The 15075-nt window shown below is 43.7% G+C and overlaps 1 protein-coding gene across 5 annotated transcripts in view; it reads left to right on the plus strand.

The window, feature by feature from the left end:
* The window catches only part of ABCA1 (ATP binding cassette subfamily A member 1), a 127881-nt gene that overhangs the window by 22925 nt on the left and 89881 nt on the right, over nt 1-15075 (plus strand). For all 5 annotated transcript variants that reach the window (XM_032308438.1, XM_032308436.1, XM_032308434.1 and 2 more), the window contains 3 exons: nt 7656-7749; nt 11799-11940; nt 13268-13386. In XM_032308438.1, coding sequence (XP_032164329.1) covers nt 7656-7749; nt 11799-11940; nt 13268-13386 — 355 coding nt within the window. The remainder of the gene's footprint in view (nt 1-7655; nt 7750-11798; nt 11941-13267; nt 13387-15075) is intronic.

Here is a 15075-nt window from a genome sequence, read left to right on the forward strand (position 1 = left end):
TTATTTAAATGTGTACACATGTGAAACCTCTGTACTTATACGTCATTACACAACCATACAACCCGTTCATACTTACAAAGGAAATGCAAACAAAATTGCAAAACCAATACAATCCAAATTCACATTGTTAATATAGTAAGACAGCTGCCTGGACTGTCTATATTACTTTGTGCTAATGATTCCATTCTTCAACCACTTTTCTAGTGACCTTCATTTGATGTCATTTGGCTTTCATTTGGTCCAATCTCATCATTTATAAATTGCGTCTGCATCTGTTCCTTTCTTATTAGTCTGCTACAATTATATTGGTGCCAACACAATCACAGACACAAATACAAACTTGGGCTTTGAAATCTTGTGCCAGAAGTAGTTATAAAGTAGGCATTCAGAAAATTCAGTTATGTTTATTTGAATTTGTTTAGATGACCATTGCAATGAAAACAGAAAATTGTTTAAAATCCTCACAGAGGCCTCGTATTTAATCCCTCAGGAGTATATATTCTAGTCTGAGAAACAATGTTTTTTATTTTTTAAGTCCTTAATGTTACAGGTATGGATCTGAATCTTAAGGTCACTAGCTAGAGAGTGGAAACTAGAATCTATGTATCCTATCTGTCTTGGTGATAATTGTAATCATAAAATATAACATATTATTATATAATATAATAAAAGCAAACACTTAGAACGAGTTTCCATGTGCTAAGCACTTAAGTGGGTTATTAATTGGTTGAATTCTTTAGAACCCCATGAAATACTGTTTTTTCCTTGTGTTGTAACTGGCGTACTTGAAGTACAGAGAGAGATTAAGTAATCAGTCTGAGGTCCGCACCACTGGTCAGGAGCAAATGCAGGCAGGGTTCAAATCTAGATGACCTGACTTTAGCATTGGTGCTCTAAATCACTATGCCAAATTGCTTTTCAGTAGTATCATTATTTTTTCTATTTTCAGTCTCAAAATCTTGACATTTCTGGCCTTTTCCTCGCCTCTGCCCCTGTTTCTCACAGCTGTTCCAGGTCTCGGTGTTTCCAGGTTCTGTGTTTTCATCACCTGTCCTGACTTCTTAACTACTGCCTCTTTTCGTCCTGGTGGCAGCAGCTCACATGATGGGGAACTGTCTCTGTCATAGTATGTCCATTAGCCACTGAGAGATGGAAAGAATACTATTATCTTAGCAATGAAAGTGGGGCTCTAGGATAGTCCGGCGTAGACCTCTCATTTTACAGATAAGAACACTGAGACGCAAAGCAGAGAAGGGATTTCCCCAACATCAAGCAAGGACTCAGGAGCACAGGGGCCTGGAATAGGAGATGGGGTTGGGCTATCCAGACTAGTCTGGAGCTTGCTGCTTCTAGCTTAGTATTGCTTGTGGGTTTAAAAAGTTAGGATTGGAGAGATAGGCAGGCTTTGTCAAAGGCGATTTGTAATCTTATGGAAGTTTTTGTTGGGGGATGTAAAGATACAGCATCCTGACTCAAAAGGGGTTTTCTAGGTGATACACCACAAGCCTACTGGCTTGTCCTTCTTCCCTTCCTGATATCTAAAGAAAATATATTTTGCTGAACCAGAAAAAAAGGTGGTTTACTTCAGTTACAGATGCTTAGATTGTCAGAGCTGGAAAGATCTGACCTGCCCCTTGTCCAGTTGATGGAACTTGGAATTCCAGGCAGCGGGGCAGAGGTCCAGAGTGGGTTAATCATGGAAGGAACACCAGAACCAGTTTCTTGGTGGCCCTACAGGCTTTTTTTTTTTTTTTTTTGGACTTTACTTTGTATGCATTCAAAGTTTAATGCCCATGGATCTTAAGCTACTTCCCAACCCACCTGGCTTGGATTTCTGGATTATTTTTGAGACAGTGGGACCTGTTAAGGGTTTTGGTACCACTTTGTTAGCTCACATAGTCAGAACCAACCCTGTCCACTAGACAGGGGAAGAAGCTTCATGGCAATTCTTGCCTACAATGTGTGGAAAACCATTGCTTATTTCCCATTTTCTCAGATCCTAGAGTATACACCCTCAGGCCTAGAGCCTGGCACCCAGGATATGCTGAAAACATATTTGCTGAACGAGTGGTGAGTGTGTCCAATGGGCCATCAGTTTGCAGGTCTCAAGGAGGCTCCTCTATTGTAGAGGCCTTGTGTCCTGCTGCCGGGAAGAATGTTTGAAAGCTGGGTGCTGAACAGTACACCCCAGAATAGCCCCGTGGAAAGCCAGCATTTGCCCTTTCTCTCTTTCTCCTTGTTTGCTGATGAATCCTGGGGACCTCTCTTGTGCCCCCAATTGTGCCCTTCCTGGGGACCATCAACCAGGGTTAGCTTTCCGTTGTTGCTGTTGGGCAAAGAATACACTAAGTTACGAAAGTCGGGGGCAAAGCTCAGTTTGGGTTCAAAGTAACGGTTAACTTGTGTGGGTGGCAGTCTTGCAGCACAAACAGGGCTTGGGACAGGAAGGGCGAGGGGCTTCAGAGTTCTCAGGATCCTCATCTAGTTTCAGGCTGAGCCAAAGGCCAAGGTCCCATGGAACAGATGGGAGTGTGGGGCCATATGGCCTCTCTCTTGTGCCTTTGCTATTCTCTCCGTGAGATCTGATTAGTCGTGTGCCTGGGAAAATAGGTAATTCTAATTTTTGCATGGAGTGTCAGTATTTGGACATTGGTTAATGACAAGGAATAAACTGTCAAATAAATAAAAATTAAAACTCCTCATTTAAAAGCCATTAGAGAATTTTCCAGGGCAGATGAAAAATTTCTACATTCCCTTCCCACTTCCAGTTCCAGCTGATGAATTTCTTCCTTGTCCTTGTTCCTGGGCTGGTAGTGACGGTTCAAATCCAGATAGTAATTCTGATTTCTATTCAATTTTAATTCAGTTCTACTTCCAGCGTGGCCACCATGTGCCTCAATGGCTGAGGGAAACTCACTTCTCTTGAGTTTTAGTTTCGTATTCTGTGGAATTAAGAAAGTTAGAACCCATAGTCATTTATTATTTCATTTGAATACATATTTACGGAGCACCTACTACATGTGGGGGAGTGTGCTGGGTGTGTGGTGAAGAAGTGGACAGACACGATCCTTGTCCTCACAGAGCTTACTGTTCAGTGAGGGAAGCAGATACGAGACTCATGATCCCAGAAGTAAAAATAAAATAATAATCTATATCAGGTGTTAGGAAGACAATAAATCAGACACACTGTGGCACTGTGTTAGATACCACGAGGCTATGGGTAGGGACTTAATTTAGGATGGAACATTATGACAGGTAAGCCAAGAGCTCTGAACATAAAGCTGGGGAAGATCAGGAGCTCAGAGATGAGGAGCACCATATTCCTAGAGAGACAGAAGGTATGATGGCCATGGGACCCAATGTGTGCTCCTGAGTCAAGGAACAGAAAAGCCGGTGGCTCTGGTGGGGTGAATGAGGACTGGCTAGGGATGAGTTGGGGACTGGCAGGGCCAGATCATGCCTGGCATTGGAGCTGGGAAGGGCAGTTGAATTTTATTTTATGTGCAAAAGAAGTCTCTGAGGTAGATGGGTCATGATTGTGAGGGTCGGATTGTGTGGTCCTTGGCACTGAAGGGACTTGAGTGACAATAAGCCAAAGGAGACAATTGTAATCATCACTTGGATATGTACCATTTTATGTTCTGTTTTCTGCTTTCATTTAATGTTATTTGGTGTGTATAATCCCATGTTTTCAAATAATCTTCATTGTTATAATACTGATTTTTGATGTGTAGACTGTGTTTTATAGTTTTGAAATGCTTTTATATCCATTATTTTCTTAAGTTTCAAAGCAGTTCTGAGAGATATGCATTAAAATTTCTGTTTCACAGGTAAAGAAAGTATTGTAACTTAGGAAGTTAGCAAGAGAAGGATCTTTTGGCCCAAAATCTACCATTGCAGGATGCCACTGACATTCCTGGTAGTTTATAGTAGTTTTAATTTGATAAATTCATACCCTATTGCCAACATTTGAATGCTTATTTATTAACTCTCTGGACCTCAGTGTCCCCATCCGTAAAATGAATGCAAAAGCACATTGGGGGGGGGGCGCCTGGGTGGCTCAGTGGGTTAGGTCGCTGCCTTCGGCTCGGGTAGTGATCTCAGGGTCCTGGGATCAAGTCCCACATCGGGCTCTCTGCTCAGCAGGGAGCCTGCTTCCTCCTCTCTCTCTCTGCTTGCCTCTCTGCCTACTTGTGGTCTCTCTCTCTCTGTCAAATAAATAAATAAATAAATAAAATCTTTAAAAAAAAAAAGCACATGGGGGTCACTAGAGCTGGGTTCAACTGCTAGTGCACTCTCTTACGAGGTTATGGGTGATAACATCTCTAAATCTTAGCTTCATGGTAACAGTTCATCCTATCTCAGTTATTATGAAAATTAAATATTAGAGATGAGATACCTAAAAATACCTGGTATACAGTAGGTGCTCACTCTTGGCTGTAAATATTATAATTCATGTTACTTCTGTGAAACCAGTTGATGTTTTGTGACATTGCCACTGAATGCGGTCATTTCCCAGCTGGGTCACCTGCTCTGTCAATGCCATGTGGCCTCTGGAGTTGGGCAGAACTAGCAGTTAATCCTAACTCTGCCTCTGTCTCCATTACTTACCCCTCCTTGAGCTTTAGCCTTGCCACACATAAAATGGGGATAATAATGGCTCCTATATCACAAGGTTGTTTGGAGGATTGAATGAAATAATCCATATGTAATGTGCCTACTACATATTGGACTCTAAATAAATAAATGATAGCTACTATTTATCCTAAATGTACAAATGTTAGCTTCTGAGTGCCAAGGTTGGTAACTTATTCATACTCTTCATTTAATTTTGTTTTTGTTTTTTTCTGAATTCATTATTCTTTTCTGACTTCATTCACAGCCCATTTTTTAAAATGGCATAATTGTTTGTTAATATTTGTAAGTGATTTTATTTAGCTGTATGCTTGTAACATACAATTTTGTGTTCTGGTTTTTTCACTTAATATTACATGGTTAATAGTGTCTGTGTTTCGTAGATGTAATGACAGTGTAATACATTGACCAGTAGGTGTACTGTAATTTAATAATTTCCCCAGTGTTGTGCAACTAAGTTGTTTCCAATATTTTGCAATTATAGTGTTTCAGTGGATGAATAACTTCATGTATATAGCTTTTTGATATTTTAAATTAAATTCTGTAGGATGACTTCCTATACATATTACTTGGTCACAGGGGATAAACATGTCTTTTGACTACATATGGCCAAATTGCTTTCCGAGAGGGCTCAACTGATGTATATTTCCATCTTTATTGTTTTATAAACTTCAGTTCATTCTCTTTCTCAACATTTTTTAAGACTTTCTGTGTGGCAGGCTTAGTGAGAAGAAAGTGACGGTGTGGGAGAAAGTCCTTTTTAAATAGGGCCCCTGCTGTGCCAAGTGCTGGTGAAGGCAGGGTGTACCTGGGAGACTCCAAGGAGGGACTTCCAACTCTGCTGGTAGAAGAGACCAAATGTCATTTGAAAGCTTGGAGATTTCAGTATGTGTGGCCTCTTTGGGATTATGTATAGAAATATTAGGAAGTACAGCCATGTCTTTGGTCTTGGAGACCCCATTGACAGCATACTTTCTTCCAAAGAGGGACCCATTTATACCTCCCCATCTCTCCTCCCCCCACGTTGCTGTGTGGTATCAAATAGTATAAATTATTCTTCATGGTTATATGATAGCAGTGGATTTTTGTTCCATTCAAGAAGTAATAGCATGCTTATTACGGAAGATTTAGGAAACACAGGGATGTATTTAAAAAAAAAATCACTTTTGTTTTTATCACCCCAGGACATCTACTATTATCATCTTTGTATTTCCTTCCAAAAAGAAGATTTAAAAAAGAGTTTAATGGGTAATCATATCAAAGGTCTTTGGAAATTAAAAGTGGGTTATTTAAAATACCAAAATGCAATAGCAAATGATAAACAAAAAAGCAAAAACACTCTGAAGTACCAGCAAGAGCAGAGAGTTTAATTAATTATGATCTATTCACAGTATGGAATATCAAAGTGGCCGTTAAAATCCATCTTTCAAGAAAATATTTTATGTCATGGAAAACACCCCCAATTATAATGTTAAATGAAAAAGGAAAATGAGAAATTATATGTACTGTATGATGCAGTTTTGTAGGTAAAAGTATTCATGTAGGGCGCCTGGGTTGCTCAGTGGGTTAAGCCGCTGCCTTCCGCTCGGGTCATGATCTCAGGGTCCTGGGATCGAGTCCCATATCAGGCTCTCTGCTCAGCAGGGGGCCTGCTTCCCTTCCTCTCTATCTGCCTGTCTCTGTCTACTTGTGTTCTCTGTCAAATGAATAAATAAAATCTTTAAAAAAAAATAATAAAAAAATAAAAGTATTCATGTATGCATAAAAAAAGATAAAAATATTAATAGAGGGCATTGTTAGCTCCGTTTATTAGGGATTGTCTTTGGAAAGTAGGATTAAGGGTGATTTGTATTTACTTTTTTTCTACTTTTTTAGAATTTTTTAATTTCAAGTTTTCCACAATAAAAATATATGGACTTAAAAGATCAAGGGAAAAAAATTCTGTTTGAAAAAAAAAAGGGAGGATTTCAGGCCAGTGTTCTATTGCCTGTGGCTCTGCAGCCACAGTTATAATTACTCTTAACCACAAGGCCCCGTGACTCTTCTGGGCTCTTTGGTGTTCATCCTAATTAGAACCTCAGGATCTAGAAATGACGGGAATGGAAGAGGTGAGAGCTTCAGGCAATGAAGCTAGTTTTCTGAACACCCCTGGTTCAATTAAATTATGCCTAAAGATTTCCATCCTGTCCCTGGGCTTATTTATCCCTTGGCAACTCACCGGGGCAGGGTTTAGGTTTAGAGACACCACATTGTTTCAACCAGAGTGGATCATGCTCACCGGTAAGTTTAATGATCTTCTAACCCACTGGAGAAGATGGTACTGAGACCTTGCCAGACAGGGAAGAAGAACTTTGCACTTTTCTCAGCTCTTTGCAGTCCCGGAGGCACAAAGGTTGATATGGAACCCTGTGTTAATTTCCATTGTCCTTTGGTGCCTTCTTCTCAGCCCAGTGTGTGTGTATGGGGGCACCTTTGTTTGCAGTTAAAGGTGCAGAGGTGGTGTGCTGAGCACAGCAGTTTGCCCCGCCCCCTCCTTCCACTAAGGGTCCTTCCTTACCTGATATAGCTCGAGGGCTGGGAATACGAAGCTGACTCAGTGCTTGCCTTCAGGGTGCTCCTGTTGCTCGAAGTGGCCAGTGATAGATGATTTCAGGCTGGAGGAAAAGGCTCCAGGAGGAATATGCATGGGTTACTGTTAGAGGAGAAGGGTTTCTCACTCAGCCTGAGATTTTAATAAAGGAAATGGTGTTGGAGTATTCTGTAGAATGGATAGTAAGTAATGAGCCAGAGGAATTAGGATAGGAGGGGTTTCCCTTTCTTATGGAGAACACAGAGGTATGGAATAGTATGCTATGAGAACCGCAAACAATTCAGTGTTGTTGAAGCTGGGAGAGTGGTGGCAGAGGCTGGAGGGGCCATCAGTTGTTTAATTAACAACTGTGGATTTCCCAAAGGCGAGTAGAGTTAAGCATCCGAGTTATTTTTTAAATGCACAGTGCTCTGTTTTATTTCCCTCTCAGTGTCAGCTGTTGCTGGAAGTGGCCTGGCCTCTATTTATCTTTTTGATCCTGATCTCCGTTCGGTTGAGTTACCCACCCTATGAACAACACGAATGTAAGTATTGAGCATCCCATCCCGCTGGAGAGTCTACTGGCACGCGACATCCAGGAGTGGATATAGACTACATTTGACCTGTTCCAAGACACTATCTTTAGGAAACACTGCACATGGTTTGGAATAGAAACGCTTCCAATTTTTTGATAAGGTGTGACCTCAGGAAACCATTTTCAGTCCTAGCCAATGGTAATAACAGTAATTATAATAAAAGCCAACATCTGTTTCATACATTTTAGATCATGAAAGTAAAAGCTTACTGATAAGTCAGAGGATGGTGATTAAAAGAGCCCCCTGAGGCCGTGCCTTAACTCAGTTGTCATCTGGACCTGCCAGGTTTTTTTCATGTCATTATGTCTTAATTGCACAGTTGTAAATCAGGGAAACATCATTTTAAACAGCATTTGTATAGAATTGCTCAGATTGAGCATTATGATTTCATTGGATTGTCATAACAACCTTGTACAGTAGACCCTCATTGTTAGCATTTACTTTAATTTCTTGATAAGTAAATTGGGGCTCCAAAAATTTCAGGGAGTTGCCCGAGGTCACGCATCTAATGAGTGACTTAAATGAAATCGAGCCCTGATCATTTGACTCCTGGGCCTGTATTTGGATGATGGCCGGTAGAGTGGAGGCTAGAAAATAGTAGAAAATAGAAAGTAGTGGCTAAGAACACAAGCTCTTCATGTCAGGTGACCTGGGTTTGAATCCTGGCTTCGACACTTAGTAGGTATATCACCCTGGGCAAGTGACATCGCTTCTCTGTACCCGAGTGTCCCAAATTCTATAAAAAAGGAACGACAACAACTATCCCACATGGTTGTCCTGAGTGTCGTTCTGTCATCACCATCTTCGTCTCCTGGCTCTGCTCATTGGATGGACTGTCTGCAGAAATGTGCCTGTTTGAAGGGTCAGCATTTATGTGAGGTTTCCCTGGGACCTCTGTTCCATTGCTTCCATGTCTTTTCCTACCATTAGCTAGCTCCGCTCACAGCCCGCCAACTGCACCGGCTTTTGCCAGGATACTGTTCTTTATGGAGGAGATGGGGTTAGGGTCACCTTTTAATTGTGTTCTTATCCTGGTCCCAAGTCTCACACAGCACACACTGGTAGTTATTTACCTGCTAATTTGCTAATATAGCATATACATTTTCAAGTTTTAAAAAAACTCCTAAATCCACAAAAAACTCCTAAATCCACAAAACCTCAAGAACATCCTACTACATGTGATTTTTCTGATTTTGCCAGAAACGAAAAGAGCATAAAATGAAATATACACTCAATTTGTGGACCTGGAAGGGAATTCTGCTTTCTCTTTTGGTGCCCCAAAGATTAATGAACAAATGCTTATTTGATTTTATTTTAGCATTACCCTAAGCTTCACTGAAGTACAGTTTTAGGGAAAACTCAGCCTTTTTATCGGCTAGGCGATGCTCTCTCAGGAATGATCACAAGTAGGCAAGACAGTGTAGTGCAAATAATGCAGACCTTGGCATTAGACAAATTGAGGTTTGTTTGGATCCTTGCTACCCTGCTTGCTGAGGTCGTGATCTTGGGCATGCTGTTGAATTGTAACCCAGATCCCTCTAGATCTAGACTATAGTTTCTAGGAAATGTGAAATTGCTATACTTAGAGAAGGCAGATGAGATTTTTGTCTCCCACCTGTGCACGTCTTGTAACCTTACTTCCTATTCTCACCACCTTCTGGGGATCTAGCTAGAAGGGCAAAGAGCTAAGATGAAGCCTGCAGAGGTGTCTTGTGCCTGGGAACAAAGGATTAGTGTATGATTGTTTTTCATAAATCTTACCCAGTTTGAGCAAGGGCCGTCAAGGTCCTAGTCATTTCCCTGGGTCATGGGAGTCCTTTATGCTATTTGATTGTCATCCTGTATAACAAATGCCAGGTCCCCATACTGCTTTTTGCTGGGGTGGGGGGCAAATCGGGTAGGACCCCACCTCTAGGAAAAGTCTTTATTTTACTCCCCAAGGATTAGCTTGAAATACTTCCCCTCCACTGCCCAGTGCTGCCTGGACCAACATTACCCTATTTTGGCTGCCAGTATCTGCAGGAGATTCAAGAGAATCCCTTGATTCTTCGAGTATTTGGTTGGGTTACATAAGCTTTTCCCTGCATGAGGAGCAGCTGACCTAGGCTAGGGACATTGTTTGGTTTTCCTTGAACTATTAACAGGGAGATAAGGAGGTTAACTGAGTAAATGTTCAACAGGCCAGAGTCCCTGCTGAGGGTGCCCATAGTGATCAGATCTTGTTACATCCTTGCTCTGGAAGTTGCCTTTCTGGTTGCATTATGATAGAAGAAAAAGAAAAAAGGGATCCCACTGTTGGAAAAGCAAAGGGTAGCACTCCCCGGCTGTGGCTTACTTTCTGGGGAGACTCTGTTAGCATATCTGCACAGAAAGAGTAAGATGAATAGAACAGGATTCCTGCTTTGGAGGAAGGTCATAGCTGTGGGGTAGAAGGAGTATTTCTGGCTGGACAGTGGCAGAGTGAGTCCTGTTGTAGGCTCACACCCAGAGTGCTGCAGCAGTCCCGACAGCCTCACCACCGCACCCCCCACAACGGGGGCCTTTGCCCTGGGCCAGGCACTCTGCTCCCTGCTTTGCTTGTAAGAACTCACACAGTACTGCAGCTCTGTGGAGTCGACTATATTTCTTTCACCATGTTCAGATGAGGAAGCTGAGGTAGGGGTTGAGTAACTTGGTCAAAGTTGCTACTTAGCAAGTTTTGGGGACCGGATATGAATCCCCATAGATCTGACCCCAACCCCTGTAAAGCTACAGCTTTACAGCCCTTCCCCACTTAGAGCTATTGTTTTTAATGGCTTTAAACTCTCAGGGTCACAGGTAACCCTGAGAATATGATGAAAGCTGGAGCCATGGCCTTTCTGTCCAAAGGAATTCACACATGCTTGGTCCTTTGGTTAAAAGTCCTGGTCCCAGAGCACATTTATCTTGAACCTCATTGGTGGCCCCTGTGGCTGCCTACCACACACCAAAGTGTGCCTCTGACACCTGGGACCCACCCATGTCCCCCACACCTGCTGTTTGTCAGCAGCTCCTCCATAATGAAGGGAAAGGACAGGGAGGAGGTGAGTTACGGGATGGGGCTCGTTGTTTGGATGAGTGACAGAATAGCACTGACAACAAAGGTGGCTTCACAGATGACATCTGACCCCAAGTTAGCATGTTTATTAGGTGCCCTTGAAGAGCTTTTGAGCTGGCAGAGGAGGAGAAACCAGCAGAGGACAGAACCTGAGGGGACTGAGAAGAGTGAGCACAAGGGAAGCCTCAGATATAAGGGAAGGAACATGGATTGGGATCATGAAAATGTGGGTTCCACTCCCAGTCCTGCCCACTGACTTCTTGAGCATTTTTTAAGAAAAGATTTTATTTATTTATTTATTTGAGAGAGAGAGAATAAGAGGAAGGGAGGGACAGAGGGAGAGGGACAAGCAGACTCCCCACTGAGCAGGGAGCTGAACATGGAGCTTGAGCTCAGGACCTCAGGATCATAACCTGAGCTGAAGGCTGACGCTTAACCGACTGAGCCACCTTGGCACCCCTCCTTGAGCATTCTTCACCTGCCACTTCATCTTGCTGTGGTTTCCTTAGAGCATGAAGGAATTGAATCAGGCCATTCCCGGGGGCCCTCCAGGTCTCTGGCAGGTGAGGCAGGCAGTGGAAGGTGAGGTAAGGGTTGTCAGGTACTTGCACATCAGGCAGTTACTGTGTGTGGTCTACTCTGCCCCTCGCATCACTTCCCCAAGGCTGAGGTCATGAACCCCATTCTACAGATGATGCAAGTAGATTAAGAACTTCTATCTGATGCCAAGTTTCCAGCTCAGGCTGGGATCAGTCCAGAGGTGACAGGTGTCTGGGATGTGAGGAATGGGACAAACACGTTTGGGTTGGAGCAATGTGTGGGTGCAACCAAAAGAGATAAAGGAAGGTTCCTATCGAGTCCCGAAAATCGCCTCAAAGAATTAATGTTTCTCTTTGTGTTTTTCTTCTTCTTGATTTCATAGGCCACTTTCCAAACAAAGCCATGCCCTCTGCAGGAACGCTTCCTTGGGTTCAGGGGATTATCTGTAATGCCAATAACCCCTGTTTCCGTTATCCAACTCCTGGTGAGGCCCCTGGGGTTGTTGGAAACTTTAACAAATCCATGTAAGTACTATATCGGGTTTTCTTTCCAAACTTGTCAGTTAATACTCTTTCTTTCCTCCTCAACCTCTGGAGAATTTTGAAGGGTTCAATTTGAGTGAAGTTGCTTTTGTAAAGGTTTGAAGAATGAGGGCAGGGAGAATTGCTGCCAGGACCTAAGACTGTGGATCTTACTTTGGTGCATTTGAGGAGTAACAATATGTAGCTCTTATGACAATAAGACTCCTGTGGTTGGGGGGCCATTCTTACAAAAACTGGTCAGAGAAGAGGGAGGGACAGCATGTCAGCTCTGTCCATTCATTATTAGCCTACTCACTTAGCCACATTTCCTGTGCATCTGAACTGGCTTGTCTAGGCCCTGGGGGTGGTGGTACAGAGATAAGCACAGGAGGGGACCTGCCCACAAGCAGCTCGTAGCCTGGGCTGGGCGAATTTGTCCCTTTCCTTCCAGATTCACTCTTACTCTGTCACTCCCTGTCATACTGCAGTGTCCCCGTGTCCGCAGGTCTCTTCTGTGGTGTGAGTTCCCTGAGGGCCTGGATGTTGCTTCCTTGCTTTTATCTTCCTGGCTCCTGGGTCCAATACTGGACATAAACATGGACTTAATAAGTGTTTGCTGATTGAGCCATTGAAGAGTCTTGGAATGCACGGAACCATGGCATGAGCTTGAGTGGACAAAGGACTGTAGGAGATGTATCAGGATAGTCCCGAGGAAGCTCTGCAGAGTCAGACGGGGCCACATTATAACGTCCATGGACCCTAGACTTTGTAGCTTTCAGGGGCCCTCTCCTTGCGTCCAGAAATATTAAAAATTTTATTTGATAACTGTGTTGGTATAAAGATGACTATAATCCAGGTTGGATTCATTATCATATATGTTCATTCTGAATTTCTGGATTTCATTTTTTTCATTCTGATTTTAGAAGGTAGTAAACTTTTTAGAAGGACCCTAAGAGCATCCTGGGCCCTAGGCACTGTGCTTATTGGGTCTCCTGGATAAGTTGGCCCTAGATATGTATGTGTGTGGGTGGGGGCGAGGTGGGTATGAGAGCTTCCTGGATGGAGGCACATGGGCTGGGCCTTGAAGGGTGGTAGGATGTGATTGTGTGGACACACAGGAAGAGCATTTGGGGCAGAGATGGTGGGTGAGCAGGTAGGAGCCTGGGGCATTGGTGCACCTGGGTGTGGGGAGTAGTAGGAGTGGACCAGAGCTGGCCTGTGGAACACCTTGTAGCCAGGCGGGGACATGTTTTCCTGACAGATACTTCCTTCAAGCAGAGAGGCAGCGGGTCTAACCAGGGCTTTTCTTCTTTTCTTGCACCCCCTACAGTGTGTCTCGCCTGTTCGCGGATGCTCGGCGGCTTCTTTTATATAGCCAGAAAGACACCAGCATGAAGGACATGCACCAAGTTCTGAGGACATTACAGCAGTTAGAGAGTTCCAGTTCAAGTAAGCAAAAGCCTTCTGTGCACTGGCTCATAATTGGAAATTGACCTACACGGGGGTGAGAGGACAGCCCAGGTGCCCTCGCCCTTGCTCTTCAGTGCTTTCCTGGGGAGCTTTCCTCCTCAGTGGCTGGGCTGTCTGGCCTCTCAGCTTCTCTGCAGGAGGTATTTGAGAAGAAACTAGGAAGACAATGAATGTGCTGGCCTCCTCTGGGGAGACAAAACAGAAATCACCAGAGAGGAATGGCACAGGCCTGGCATTAGGGCAGTTGGGGGGGTACGGGTTGCTGCCAACTCCCAATTTTTTTTTTTTTTTTTTGGAGTTGCCCGTATGGTTGCAGTGAATGGACAGATTTATAGACGAGGGATGCTTATGTGCACGTAAGAGCTATTAAAGTTGCAACTTGATATGGATAGGTGAAAGGTAAGCCTTTATTTCTAAAAGGAAAATGCAGTTCATCTTCCACCTAGTGATTTGATTTCGTGTTGATGGGCACTTGACTTCTGATCTTTTAAAAGTGAAGTCTTCATCTCTGATCCGGTTAAGTGCCCAGGGAGCTCCTTGCCGGCCACTGAGGAAGTGTCCAAGGAGCAGGCATGGGCAAGGGCAGAAGTTATGGAACAGCCTGCCAGGCAGTGGCCAGCCAGGGGGACAGTCTCCTGGGCATGGGCAGTCACGGCATGCCTGGTTTGTAGAGAATTTAAAAGCAGTAGTGAAGCTGACTAAAAGGGGTCTGCTTTTTGTCATCACCATGTACCGGTGATTCTAAACAATGTCAGTCATAAATTACTCTCCATCTTGGGCCAACTGCTGCTCTGCTCTAACCAGGAAAGTGCTTTTTACTTAGTTTGGTGTTTTAGGAGGGATGGGGAGGGTCAGCTTCTGCTGAAAAGCCTCACAGTTTGGGACCCACTTGGCAAAAGAAGAAGGGGTACAAAGTGCTAGACTTTCCACCAGACTTAGAGCCTTTTCTTGGGAAGACAGAACTGTGCTTTCCCTGGGCAAGAGAAGAGGCATTGAGCAGCATGGTGCCTGATGGGCTGTGGGTGGCAGGGAGCAGGTGTCACTTCCACTCAGAGAGAGGCCTGGCCGTGCTTGAGCTCCTGGGTTAGTTGCAATGAGCTCCTGGCTGAACCTCTCTGGGCTGCATGGCCTGGCCCTCTGGGTGCTCTTTCCTTGCCCTATAGGCCCCTCCTGATCTTGTACACACACCTCTGTCCCAGCATAGGACCCAGAGGTTGAAGCCACCAAAGTGTCTGTCCTTTCTGATCTGCAGGAGAGCCCCTGCCTGGCAGACCAGAGACAGAGCTGGGGTTATTTCTCCTACTGTGGAGACTTAGTGTGTCCCATAGGAAAGAGTGCTAGGGTATATTACTTTGTAGCTTTGTGACTTTGTGAATAAGTCTTTAGACCCCTTGAGGCTACTCTTCTAATCTGTAGAGTGGGGACAATAGGAAAACTTATCTCATAGGATTATTGTGAGGAATAGATGAGATAACACATGTAACTGCTTCAAAACAGCACTGAACACAGAGGAAGCATTTAGGGAACATGAGCTGTGATTATTTTGAAGAGGTGACTTCTTGGCCAAAACAGTTTACCTCTCTGAGCCTTAATGTCATCAGCTGTAAGATAAGAAAAACTTGCGATGTAGAATGTCAGACCTGGCAGTGTCTGACACATAGTAGATGT

The sequence above is a fragment of the Mustela erminea genome, chromosome 12 (genome assembly GCF_009829155.1).
Source record: "Mustela erminea isolate mMusErm1 chromosome 12, mMusErm1.Pri, whole genome shotgun sequence".
In the NCBI taxonomy this organism is placed as follows: domain Eukaryota; kingdom Metazoa; phylum Chordata; class Mammalia; order Carnivora; family Mustelidae; genus Mustela; species Mustela erminea.